At 46.8% G+C, this 14,014-nt stretch overlaps 1 protein-coding gene across 2 annotated transcripts in view; it reads right to left on the bottom strand.

The window, feature by feature from the left end:
- Positions 1 to 878: 878 nt before the first annotated feature.
- Positions 879 to 14,014, bottom strand: part of GALNT14 (polypeptide N-acetylgalactosaminyltransferase 14) — a 95,447-nt gene continuing 82,311 nt past the window's right edge. For both annotated transcript variants that reach the window (XM_039569089.1, XM_039569090.1), the window contains 3 exons: positions 13,765 to 13,909; positions 5,950 to 6,069; positions 879 to 5,376 (listed from right to left, as the gene is read on the bottom strand). In XM_039569089.1, the coding sequence (XP_039425023.1) occupies positions 5,218 to 5,376; positions 5,950 to 6,069; positions 13,765 to 13,909 (424 nt within the window). In that variant the 3' untranslated portion in view covers positions 879 to 5,217. The remainder of the gene's footprint in view (positions 5,377 to 5,949; positions 6,070 to 13,764; positions 13,910 to 14,014) is intronic.

The raw sequence follows: 14,014 nt of genomic DNA, 5'->3' as shown, positions 1-14,014 counted from the left end.
GATTCTTCTGAAAACATTTCAAATGCCAGAGCACCATTACAGCACCAGGATGCCGATCTCTGTTGGAATAGGCTCACACAACTGCTCCAAAGCCGTGAGAAGGAGGCAGGGGTTTTATCTGTCTGCTGCAGAGACACAACCAGACACGTGGTTCATCAGGTGCCTCCACGGCCGGAGTGAGCTGGGACCACATCGTGCATGTTTAGCACCTGACACAAGCACAGCTGCTCTGAAGGACCACAGGAGCAGTGCAGAGGCTTGTGCTCCTTCAGAGAAGTGCGGATTGGGGCAACTTTGTTCAGGTGCTGTGTTATAAACCTGTCCCCATTGTGTAGCTCTAAGTCACTGGGACTCTTAAAAATAACCCTAAACACATTTCTACTGACTTGCACACTCCCAAACCTTTCACCCTGGGAACAGTCCTAATTTCACAGTATCATTCTTTTACTACATATATCAGGTTACATACAAGCTTTCAGTGCTCCTTCTCCTTTTTCATCTCCTTGGTTGGTTGGATGACTGCTTGGTTTTACAACTGAATTTACCCCTGTGCAGTAGCAATATCTGGTCTGGACACTTCTTTCCCATTAGTCATAGGAAAATGAGAGACATCACTCATTGTGATGGACAGTTGATAGACAATTACTACATGAGTGCTTATGCAAAACCCAGCCTTGAAACCCAGTCATGATTTCATTTGTACATCACATAGAACCAGTTCAGATTTCTTTAGTGCCCAGAGTATCAGAGAAAACAAAATAGCCCCCAGCACCACAAAAGGAGCGTCCTTACCTGTAAATTTATGTGCTGCTTTTTGTCAGCTCTGTGCTAAAATGCAGCTCTATTCAAAACTTAATTAGACTCAGTTGGAGAGGTAGTAGCTTGCAAGAGGTTTTTATTCTTACAGGGTTCTGAAGGCACTTCCAGTGAGAAACAGAACAGTGGACACTGAGAAAACATCCATACATCTGGAAAAATGCCACTGGATTTCAGCACGTAAGTCTCAACATAAGCTGGACACCCATACAAGGCTTCCTTTAACTCTCCAGCCATCTAAAGTAGCTGCACATTAAAACTGGTGCTGGACTGATCATTCAAAATTAATTTAGCCAGAACATTATTGAGCAGCAGAAGTTTCTTCTTCTGCTTGTGTGAAACCTGCTTGACTTTGCTTCCTTAAGCCGTTCTACAAACAATGTTAGCCCCCAGCTTTTCACTGAAGCTTTTAAGATCTGAAATGTGAGCAGTGCAGATCCTACTGAAGAGCTGTGATCAGAGCCTGAGCCACAAGGAACACCAGCTTGTTATACCACAGATCCTGGTTTGCTTAGGGCAGTGGGGTCGACCCTGTCTGCCAGCTCAGTCCCTACTCCCTCCCTCCCTCCCTGCCCAACAGGATGGGAGAAAGAATCCAAAAGGGCAAAGTGAGAAAAACCTGTGAATCAAGATAAAGACAGTCTAGTAAGTGAAGGAAAACGACCCAAGCTATCCCAAGCCACTCCTAGAAGCAGAAGGGATTAGCACTCAAGGCTGTGCTTGTCTTGAACCACCACAAGTTCTCCAGTCTTTATCCACCAGCCCCATTTTGCTGTTGCATCGCTGGATAATCAAAGATCTCTGAATTCAGTTTCCACCTCTGTACCACCAAATCACTACCTTGCCATGTTGTAACCTGAGGTTCTGTGCACTGATGATTTGTGTTGTTACCTTATGGCACTGCACTGGTACAGGGAGAAGATGGGCATGAGACACCTGGAAATCACGTAAGCAGCAACGTAAGGAGTGCAAGACTTCTCCAGCCAACCTAAACCAGATAGATTTGTTCTCATTGGAATATGGATCTCCTCCATGAGGGGAAATGGTTTTTTGATTTTTTTTATGGTGTTTTTTGGGGTTCTGGGGATTTTTTTTTTTTTTTGCTAGCCTTAGTTGGCTCTTTAAAAGCCAGTCGTAGTTCTAGCCTTGAGTTTCCTGCTCTGAATGTAATTTTCCCAAGACACAAGAAGTGACTTACCCAGAGTTCATAAAGGCTGTCACGAAGCTCAACAGTCAGGATTAGAATCATATTTTCTACTTTATCTGCCGTTCTTTCAAGTCAGTGTAAAATGTTACCAAATAGCATTACTACCAAATGGCACTGGGGCTTAGGAAGCATTGGCATGGGAGCCCATCTAGATCCCAATCAGTCACTCCTGTCCCTGTTCACAACATGATAATAATTTGTCCAGGCATTGAAAAAACACAAAGCAAAAAGGGTTCATCTGTTTTCAGTGTATTTTAATAAATGAAACAAACCTGAAGGTACGAGTTGGATTTCAGCAGCAGTTAACCTTTTCCCTGACACGATGTGAGGTCTCTCTGCAGGGGTGTTAAGCAGATTTGCTAAATGCCATATTGGGGCTAACTCTGGAGACTGCCAGACCATCACCAGCTTTATATAAAGCTCCCCAGGAGTCACAGGCTGATACTCTCAGGCTTCTCTGAAAACACTGCTGATCCACAGGGATAATCTCATTTCCTGGACCATGAAATAAGCTGTAGCCTAAGGGTTACAGCTGATGGCTGTGTGAGACACCATCACCAGTTTAAGTGCTGCTGTTCCCCAGGTCTGTGAGGTACTTGGTGGCTGCTGGGCCTGCAAGAGACTTAGCTGAACTTAGTTGCTGCTCTCTGGTAGGGGACACCATGCCTGATGTCCCTCTCTCCACTGCCTGCCTTCCATTGTCCCCAGACATGTTCACAGTGATCACTTAGCCCATGTTTTGGAACAGGAGGGGTTTGCTGTAGCATTTGTGTTTCCCAAAAGGCAAGAGAGCTGAAAAGCTGGTCAAACAACTCCTTCCTAGAACACATCCCTGCAGGTCCCATGAGTCCATGTGCCCAAGCACACACACATATGTAGTGAGGTAGCTGTTTCTGCTAAGGCAAAGAACAGTTTAGAGAGCTTTGGCTGTCAGCAGAACAGAGATTTGTTTTCAGCTTTGGTGGAAAACAGTAAAGCTAGATAGGTCTGAGGTCCTGCTCAGAGTGTACCTGCCAGGTGCTGAACTTCAAAACCCACGCCGAGTTGTCCAGCAATTTGAATTTTCACAATCAAATTGCCAGCTGCTGGGCAGTCCCAGGCTGTGGGCACAGTACAGGTGTGAACGTGTTAAGCTCCAAGCTCTTGGGAGCTGCTCTCCCTTGTAAACACTACACAGGGAATAACTACCCCTTGCCTGTCATCACCACTGTGAAAAGTAGATGTGATATTTCCCTGTTCAATTAAAAAGAAGCCCAAGGTCACTGCCCTCCTTTGTGAAATGGGTCCATTCCATTTTAAATGCTCCCCTTTGTTTCCTGCTCGGAGTGGTGGCATGGAAACAATGCCACCTCCCGCCACGAAATGACAGCTTGCTCCAGCCCTTTCATAACAGAAGCCCTTGAGGCTGGCACCAAGGGAGCTTGATGAGGTTGGTAATCACTGCAGCACATGAAAAGCATTTTGCACTGCGACCCTTTGTACATAAAGAGCTACACTGGTTCTGCTTCTAAAGCTGGAGAGATTTAAACATATGGCTTTCTCCCAGCACTGAGGGAGGAGAAACTGAGGCAGTAAAATCCTGAAAGCCAGCAATTTATTCAAGAAGGGATGCTGAGAGCACTTGAAGGCTTAAAGCTTATGGTATTTTACCTGCAGTCTGTGGCACAGGAAACAATGGATAGGATTCTCGCTAAATCCTAGCATTTTCAGAGACAGAAACTATGTTGGGTTTTTTTTTCAAGTCACATTGATAGTCCTGTGGAAGTTCTCTTTGAGAGTTGTTACCACAGGAGAGCTGTGTGCACAGCTTTTGGTGATGCCTGTTACCTGTGGCTGAAGGAACAGCTGCCCTGAAAGGCTGGAAAAGGACCTTCCAGTCTTCTATTCCTAACATCCCTCCTGAGGGCGTCTGTCCTAGTCTCCTTGGGCAGTCACCTCACTCCCACACAGTGACAGCACCTGACATGACCTCTGGGAAACGACTGATCTCCAAAAGCTGAATAAATCATTTCTGCCTGGTCTGCCTATGTTAAGTGACTTTGAGAGAGAGGTACATTGTGGCCCAGGCTTCCCTGCTCACAGGTGTGAATGGGGAATCCCAAACCTATTCTTCAGTACTTCACATCGTGGCCCACAAGGTAACTGGGAAGCAAACCCAGGTAATATCCCTTTTCCCTTCTCAGAGCAGTCTCTAATTTTAATTGTAAATTAAACCTTCAGTAGCAGCATTTTATGGGAGTCCCTTCATCTGTAGTTTGGAAATTGGGAGACAGAAATATGACACAATTACCTTCAATTACCAAAAATATTACTTTTATGGAAGAAAAGTGAAAATTTGATTTAGTCCAGATCTGAAGCAGAGCAGTGAGAGACAGTGAAATTTTAGGGGAGCTTTCAGTGACCCATGGCCTTCAGAGAGGAGAAATAATCATGTTCCTGCCTTTCCTCCCAGCTTGACAGAAGTTTATATCCTTTAATCTCACACAGTGAATCCTCTGTTTGCTTGGGCTTTGGAAATTCAACAAGGACTGTGTGCAGCTAGCACAGAGCAGGATTCCCCCATCACTCAGTGTTCTGATCCTGGCCACAGCTGTAAATGCTGCTCTGCCTCTGTACACACAACATGGATGTGGATCAGGTACCAATTCCAATGTGCAACACGGCTCCACCCATGCTGCTGGCAGAAGACAGAAACATCCACAGCAAAGTGCCAAGGTAATTCAGGGTCTTCCACTTGATCCCTGGCGATGCTTCTTAGCAGCCCTTGGCACATCCCACCTTGTGCACCCGCCTCAACCCCCAAGAGCCACTGGGATGCTTGTTTTGCTCAGCCCAAGTCTTCTTTAGGTATTAAAGGCCCTTCTACCTGTGTTTTCAGGGAGATCAATCAATGCTGAAGTTCTGTACAGCCCATTACAGGAGCCCCAGTATCCCTCTAAAAACATTTCAAGCTTGGTTCTCTGCCATCCCCTTCTCCTTGACCATCACCAGGCCAATACCAGCTGCATGTCTGGCAGTTAACATCTGCTGTTCCACCTGGAGTGCTGTGTCCCATTTTTATTTGAACGATTCTCCTCCTGTCCCACAGCACACAAGGACGCCCAGTGGTTTGGATTTGAGCCCCGTCCGGTGCATCTCAGCCGCGTGTGGCCACGTCCCGGTGCCCGTCCCCGCCGTGCACATCCTCCAGCAGGTCAAGACATCACCATGTCCCAGCGCTGGCTCATGGCTGTGCTCTCACAGGGGTTGATGACGAGCTCTTTAATGCTCTCGTTCGTGTCCCCGATGGTCTCGGTGTCCAAGCAGAAGCGTGAAGCTATGTGCTCAATGTGTGACCCAACTTTGCCCCAGCGCTGAGGAGACACACACAGCAGGAGAAAGAGGTGAACAAGCTTCCTCCCCACAATGCTTTTACTGTGCTGTTCCAGCATCAAGAGGACAGCTGTCACCAAGCCCTGTGGCCTGATGCTGGCAAGTACAAGGTCCCCAAACCCACACCAAGCAGAGCACACGCTGAGCATTTTTCCCAACAGAAGCACACTCATTCAACTCAGCCTCTGCCTGGCTTCAGGAAAATAATATATTACTAACAGCTTTTTCCCCAGGTCACTGGTTCAAATGCCAGCTCAGTGATTAACTGCAGGGAAATGTTAGCATCTGCTGCCTTACTGGCAGCCCATGTGAACTAAATTGCCAGTTTGGGTTTGACTTCTGCATTGAAGTATCCAGATCACCACCCTCACTAATAGACATCCTTATCAACACACTCATTTAAGAGGCAAAGGGCTCAACAGGCCAGAATCCGTACTCCCAAAATGACTGTGCTTCCCAAATGAAGTCAGAGCACAGGCCATTTAATGTGCACTAACACTGTGATGAAAGAAAGGGAACTTCCAAGAAAATGGGGGATCAGTGAAGGGGCTCACCTGCTTGTTGTCACCTTCTTTACAAGGTGACAGCAGCACCTGGGAACCAGGGAAGAGGGTGTACACAGACAAACAGAGTTGCTGCTGGCGGACGTGGTGGTTGTATGTGTACGTCCATTCCTGCACAGAGGAAGAAAAAGAAAGGTGGTGAAAGATCAGTGTTGATTCTTGCTACTCTTTTACCTGGAAAACAAACACTTTGGCTTGGATCCTGCCCCTTACAAAATCAAGCACAAACCTCACTGACTTCAAGAGGCACCAGGAGAGGTCATTAGGATGTTTGAAGCCTCCCCAAAATTGAAGCTGTCATTGGGGGATTGCAGGTACCAAAGAAAATGTCTACAAAAGATGCTGGAAGAACATGTTTCATGAGACAAAAGATTTCACAGCCAGAACTGGGCTGTGGTTGGAGAACAAAAGGATGGGAAAAAAGCAGAAGAGAGGCAGGAATACTACTAACCAGACAATGTGCAATCCTCTTTTTTCAGGGAAGAGCAGCAGAGATGCTTTCCAGCTGGCAGTGGGAGAAGAGAGGTGATACCTAGCAAATGCCTGCAACTCCTGGGATTCTGTTCCCAAGTACCACAAAAATAAGGGGTAAAGCTCTGCTTTCTATCAAGGCAGTGGGACCAAATTTCAAAGGTTTGCTGTTCTGGTTTGCTATGACCATTGTTATTCCTGTTCCACTGGTCCACCCTGGAGGTTTTTTCTTTTGCTGCTTTTCATGTTCACCAGCTCTTTATCAGCTTCTCAGCTCCAGAAATAAACTTTGGAGGAGCATGATGCCTTAGGTTTTAACTTTTATATTTTTCAAGTTCTGTACTGCTTAGTGTGTAACTCTGAAGATTCGTGTGCCCTGTTAACTACTGCTCTCTCATGCTAGTTAGACAGAACAGCCTCTCTAGGTTTGCTCTTCAAGGACACCAGGCCCCAAAATTTGTAAACTAAAGCCTAGAGAAGGGGAGGGGCGGGGGGAGGGGGGCAAACTTGGGGTAATGACTTCATTAACTGAAGTTATAATTGGAGAATTAATCCTGATGTGCAAATGAACCAAACTTAGAAAAAGTGTGAAGAACCCATGACCCAGGGTCCATCTTGGGTAGAGCCTTTTGGCTGCCCAGAGTGTACCTTCCTCTGAAGGCCCTTCAAATAAATACCTACTTCTATCCTCTTATTTTTGTCTAGCCTCTGTTTTTAGGAGGACACCTCAAGGCATCAAGCAGAGACTCTTGTCCTGTGTGATGCTTACCAAACAACAGGCAATCTCTGGAATTACCATCTTTTTCACCACTGAATGTTTTTGGGAGAAAAAGAGGAGTAGCTGATAGTTTGATGAGGATTTCAAATGTGCTGGACAAAGCACAGTGGAAGTACAAACACACTGCTTAGCCCAGGAGTGTTTCACAGAAGTTTACTCCAGCTGAGCAGTTTCTATCCTTACCTGTGCTCTTATTACCCAAGAGCACCTCCTGAGAGGATCCCAGCCAAGGGATGTCTGCCTCCCTGTTACCCGTGTGTGTGCACAAGCAGACAAGAGCTGGTTTGGCTGATAGGAAACCACGCTTTCACATAACCCTGGAGAGGGACTTCTGGAACAAGTGTTTTGCTTGTAACTTTGTGTGAGCATCAACTTTAAAATTAGAAAGAGTGGGACTGGAAGGGTTTTCTGAGGGCTCCCAGCCAGGGTACAAAGCAGGATCAGCTCCTGCTGTGTGAATGGCTCTGAGCAGCAGCAGTGGGAGCAGATGGAAAGCAGGTTTCTGAGCCGTGGCAGGGCAGGTGAGCAGGGCTGGACGACCAACAGCAGGCTGGTTTCACTATCAGAGGGCAATAACCCTGCTGCAGACAGCAAGGCCAGGGAGCAAGAGGCTTCCCACAAGAGCACCCAGGAGCCACGGCAGATGCGTTGACAGGATAGAGGCTATGAAAACTCTGAACCTGCTGTGAAAGAAAAGGTGCAAAGAGAAAGCAGAACAGCTGAGAGCTCAGACATTGAGGAGTCAGAGCTCGGTGAGAAGTGAAGTGAGCAGCGGTGTTGGCAGCAGAGGGCAAGGCAGTGCTCAAACATACGGCTGCGAGGCTGGGGCTGGAAAAATGGGGCTCCTGGGAGACTTCAACCCTTTCTGAGTGCTGGAGGGGAATGTGAAGAATGGCTGCCCCACTCTCAGAGCTGGGATGCCTGCAGCTCCCCTGACTTTGAATGGTGGAGGTTTTGGGTTGCATTAGCATGAGTTATTAGAGCAGGGAAATGCTTCCAGTCCTTTGGTATTTGTCACCGTCAGCAGCTCTAACTCCTCTCCTCAACTTCAAAACAGACAGCTACAGGCATTTAACTCCTGGGAATATAAATCCCACTTTCATTCAGGTTCTTAGCCACCTGGAAGGGAAAACACGCTCTTCCATGGCAGACCCAGCTCCACAAGGACTTCACACTGTGATCCTCATACTCTATGCTTCTTAGCCCACTATTCCCCACCAGCTCATGGAAATCAAACCTGGCTTTCTGAACAGCCTACCCACAGGCCTCTCAGCAAGAGCTGCCCAGGATCTGGGCACATAACAAGCATTCATTTTCAAAGCCAAATCCACACCCAAAGGGCCTTCTGGCAACTACTTTTCTTTGTCATATGGAGCAGGGCTTACCTGATCCTACAGTGAACACGTTCCAGACATCCCAACCATGCATGCTGTCAGCTGCTGTGTAAACTACCAGCCTGGGAAATCAGGTGCCAAATTAGTCCAGCATCTGTGAAGAACCAAACCCTACGGGGCAAGCTGCAACATCTGTTCTTGGCACCCACGCTGCTACAAGATGCTTTGAAAACCTGCTTTACATTTTTAACCAATTGTTCGTCATTTTAGTTCAGGACAGGGCTGAAGCTGTGCCCACAAGGCTCCTCAGCAGCAGCCAGTTAATCCTGTAACTTGTGTGTATGTTGAATTCTCCAACTAACTTGGGCCATGGGACTTTTTTTGTTTGTTTGTTTTGACATCTTAACCTTCTTCCTTCACTGAGGTTATCTCATGGAAGACTGCTCCTCCCACAGGTTCTCCATGGTTTTTTTCCAGACCAGGCTATGTTCAAGCCTCCACAATATTCACCTCCTCTCCAGGCAGGACCATCCTCTCACCCAGCAGTGGACCATGGGATAGGAAGGATGGCAGTAACCATTTTCCCTAAGCTGTTTTTCACCACAAGAAGTGAGGGCTCCAGAGCTAGATGTGTGTGTCAGTTCCACAGCTGACACTGGATCCCACCCTCCTGCCCCCAGGCTGTCCTTCCACTGTCTTTATCTCAGCTGACAGATTTTCACACAGCTCATCTATCTCGGCAGAATGGCTTTTTACGGAAGCCAGTCCTGTTGAAAATATTTTATCCAGCTCTAATCATGTCTTCTTCCCTTTCAGCCCTAGATGAAAGCCAAATAAAATTATTCAGAAAATGAAGAAATCTGGGGGGGGAGGAGAGGGAAGTCAGTTGAACACCACAGAATCCATGAAGGGATTTGAGTTAAAATACACACCCATGGCCAGGCAAATTTTTATCTTACCCCTTCTCTTCCCTTATTTGTATGAGTTGGGGTATGAGTTTCTTCTTTTCTTTTTTTTTCCCCATGAGAACTACTTTATCTCCTAGTCCCTGGCACTGACATGGCCAGCACAGCACTAACAGCAGCAGAGCTTTGCATCATGGAGGTTGTGGTGGATGAGGCAGCCCATGGTACTCCTAAGGAGCCCCGCAAGGAGCTAGCATGGCTTCAGGGCTGCAGACTGGCCTGAGGAGACACCATCAGGCTTTAGAGCTGACCCCAGAACCAAAGAAAAACAGATACATGAGGTAAAGATCAAGATTTCCTGCCTTTTCGAAGACAAAGAAGGAGTGGTGGTGGAGCCAGGAGGAAGAGGGTGGACTTGGAGAAGAGAGCTACCAGCTGCACAGCACAACCAGCAACCCCCTTCCCCCAAAGCCTCAGGTAACACTAACCCCCTCGTCTGAGGCTGGTGACTGCTTCTCAAGGCTTCAGCATCATCTGAGCCAGCACCTGTCACTGTTGCTCAGCATTATTGTGAATTGAGGAAATTATTTTCAAAAGTGACCTTTGGCTTGGCACAGCCTGGCTGGCAGATGGAGGAAGGAGCCCCTCAGCCCGGGAAGGAGCAGTCCCACGGGAGCCCAGCGTTCCGTGACAGCGAGGCCTCTGCTGCCGAGCGAGAGGTCAGCCGTACCCTAAAGCTGAGGTAGCAGCTGGAGAAAAGTGTTTCTGAAGAAGGTGCAACGATCTAATTATCCAATTATCTTCTTAAAATCACAGGGAAGGACTTCCCAAGGCACCTGAGGACACCGAAGTGCTGCCCTCACCAAAGACCCTGGGATACAACTGGCACTTCCACACATCTCAGGAGAGGGAAAGCAGAGTACATGAGGTGCCCAGGACCACCTGGGTGCAGAGATAACACTGCTGCCCCTCTGCTCTGCTCGCTCAGCCTGGCTCCCACAGCTGCAGCCAGCCTACAGCCGAGGCAGGTCATGCCCACGGAGGAGAAGAGCGAAGGCTTTTGAGGGGAAGAAGGTCAGAAGAGAATGTTTATGGCTGAGATGTCTCAGGAGGGACTTGGGTTTGGATAGATGCTAAATGCTCTCCAAAAAAAGTGCATATCTAGTCAGCACACAGAAGACCTCAAGCCAACTGGGATGAGCATCAAAGCCATACCAGGCAGATTATCACACTGTATTTCCTTCACAAGAACAGTCAAGGACATGCCATTCAAATGCAGTGGCAGCCACTGAGCTGCAAACCCCAGATATTTTGGGGTGCAGGCCCAGGAAACGGATGCTGCAGCCTTTCCCCTTTTTCCTTGCCTGTCTGAAAGATGCCTGAGCTTTACATTCCTCTTGCAGCAACTGCTTACACGTGTGTTATATCCAGGTAAAAGCATCTTCAAATTTTTTATCTGAAGTATGTCAGATTTCCTGAAGCTGCTAATGACTTAAATAAATCCCAGAGTCAGATGCCTTTTCCGAACTCTATGAACTAATATCAACTGACACTTGGTTTCAAAAAAAACCTCAACTACTCACATCTTCATTAGATAGATGAGGACAAAATTATGATCAATTATTTTCCCTCAGATGCATTTCTCTCATGAAAAACTAAATCAATCTGTTCATTTAGCAAATGAGACTCAACAAGGCATAGAGCGCCGAGGTTCCAGTGGGCAGGAGCACAGGCAGAGCCTGCTCTGCCCTGGGGATGGGCACTGCAGAAACGTCTCTGCCAGTCACTAACTCAGCAGCCCCCTGTGAGCCACCCCGGGGTCCTCAACCACCTCAAGATCCCTCTGAGAGACATCTCAGGGGACAGAGCCCACCCTGCCCACTGCCAGACCTGGAGAGGAAAGGGCCAAGTGGACCCCTGGGATGCAAAGACAGAGCTCTCCTACACAAAGATGAGGGGTCTTCTTGTGCCTCAGTGCCCCTTTCAGTACTTCAGGACCAACACCAGACACCACCAGGGAGGTTTTTTGAGATCTCCTAAGGGTGTAAATCTGATTTCATCGCAGAGCACCTGTCTCAATTTACCCAAACTATGGATGTAGCCAGAGGTCTCACAACACCCTTCCCCTACACTACAGGTACAAAAACCTAAAATAAAGAGCAATTGATTGCCATCTGACAGCTCCTGTGCCTCTCTCCTTAAACCACAGTAGCTCAGATCTTCCCACACCCAGTCCCAAGATTTCATGGATGTAATGTTGGTAAAGGGCTGCAGCAGCCCAGCAGGGAGACAGCTACAGAAAGGCAATCAAAGCAACCAAATTACTGCTACTATAATAGTGATAATAAGAAATTTGGACAGCCAGGATATTTCCACGGTACTTACTGAATACCAGGAAAGCAGAGCTTTGATTTAGCTAAGCCTATTTTTCAAATAATGAAGCTTAGGGTAAACAAGACGTGACTGCAGTATGTTAAAAGTGAAGATTATTGCTCTATTCTGGTATATCAAATGCAAAACCAAGTAGCATTCAAGACTGCTGCATAATCAATTCTACACAGCCTGGTGGTTCTAACACCCATGTCATCCACAAGTTCAGGTGGTCTTGTAGCAACTGAGTCATTAAAATATAAGTTTCTATTCACAATTGAAGTTTAAATACCCTGCTTTAATCTGAACTATTCTTCATGGGTACAAGTAACAGAGAACTAGCCTAAAAACAGAGAAAGATAAAAAGGGAAGGCTTTTCTCTATTCTTGCTGTGTACTGAGTGCAGCCATTCTGCAATCTGTTTGTAGTGCATTTTTCTGTTCCCTTGCAGAATTAGTGCTGGACGTGCACAAGAAATGGAGTTGCCATCCAGTGGGAAGTGTTGACCTATCGCAAACTGCTGCAGAATCAGAACGGGAAGATGAAAAGTTTGTGGCGTGAAAAATTCCAAAAATTTACTGCACAGAAATGTCAAAACAAAATGTGTTTGGTGGGAATGAAACAATCCAATTTGTTGGCATGACATTTCTCATTTTAAAATACCACATCAAACTGGTATTTCAGAAAGACCAATACCATTTCATTTTGAAACACTAACTTGCAGCAGCATTTTTCATTCTGATTTTCCCAGGTCTTTTTTTAAAAACAGCCAATTCGTTGGAAGTTGCTATTGTCGCTAGAACACTTTTCCTTTCTTCTGCAGAGCTAGCCCTGAAAAACATGATGACCTGCTCTCATCAGCTTGCTGTTTGTGTGAAAAGTCCACGTAGCAGAAGAAAGAAAAACAATTCTGGAAGCTGAAAACCAGTGAAACCCTACCAAGTGTTACCATGTGGCACTTGCAATTACATTAACTACATTTTCTGAACTGACTAATAATCAAGTAGTCATTGTTGATTTTGCCATGCTGTGAAACAGATATTAATTTCCTGCCTAGAGACAGACATGCAACTGCATTTGGAAAGAGATGCACATAATGACATGCTTTGTTTGCACACACAAGTCAGGGACATTTTAAGCAGTCTCCCCAGGCTGGGCCTTTCATATGCACAGCTACCTGGTTTGAATATGCACCATGAGGGTTAAGGATGTACAAGTGGAAGCAAGCACACCACACCATTTCCCACTGAATTAATTCATGGCAACCATGGAGAAGCAAGGGATTATTATCCTCCCTGTTTTATAGATGGAAACACAGAACTTACTGACATGCCCAAAATCACAAAGGGAGCCTGAAGCAAAGGTGGGTTTTTCTGAAGCTGTCTTGGTCCAGAAACTCTGCTGCAAGGCACATGTTCTTGCTCTTGGCTCTAACATCTCCTAGGCTGTGCTTTTGAGAACATCAACTCATACAGCGCTTTCTCGTCTCAATGAGACTGAAAAACCCGAGATCATCCTCATTGAATTCTTGCTAGTTTAATGCAATCCAATACTGAGAGAATGCAGACTATGAAGTTACAAATGCCACTGCAACTCAGTGTATTTTGAAGGAAAAAAGGCTAGGAGATGAGAGGAGGTTGTAATTCTCTTTGCCTTTGATCTGTGCAGATGAGCAGCATGTGGCGTTCCTGGGCAGCGGGAAGTGCTCAGCACAGACTCGCATGGAGCAGGACACACTGTCCCATGGCTCCTGCACCAGTCCCTGCTGCTGCCCAGGGCCTCCACCAAGGTCAGGTGGAGTTGCCAGGGTTTAACTACATGCTAACTAAGGGAAGACACTGGCAGAATGGGTAAATCCTCAAACGGAGCTTTAGCAACCTTAAGAAATCATCTTGAAGCTGCCCCCATGGCTTCTTCCCATCCAGCATCACAGGGATACACATCTTACCTGTGCCTTTGGTACAGTGCCCTTGCTGCTGTTGCAAGGATTTAAGCTCAGGATGGGGAGTTCTTGGTCTTCAGACTTGTGTGACTCCAGGCAGCTCTGCCTTTGCCTGATTATCCCAGTCTGATAGAGCGATTCCTCGGGAATCCTGTGGGAAGAGTGTGAAAACAACATCCGTACTGCCCCGTACGCAGGGAGGCTCAGTGGGGTGAGGTTGCATCATTTCACCTCCAGAAAATGAGGGGTGGCAAGA

The sequence above is a fragment of the Corvus cornix genome, chromosome 3 (genome assembly GCF_000738735.6).
Source record: "Corvus cornix cornix isolate S_Up_H32 chromosome 3, ASM73873v5, whole genome shotgun sequence".
NCBI lineage: Eukaryota > Metazoa > Chordata > Aves > Passeriformes > Corvidae > Corvus > Corvus cornix.
Note: the sequence above shows the minus strand (reverse complement) of the source record. Positions and strands in the feature narration are given on the sequence as shown.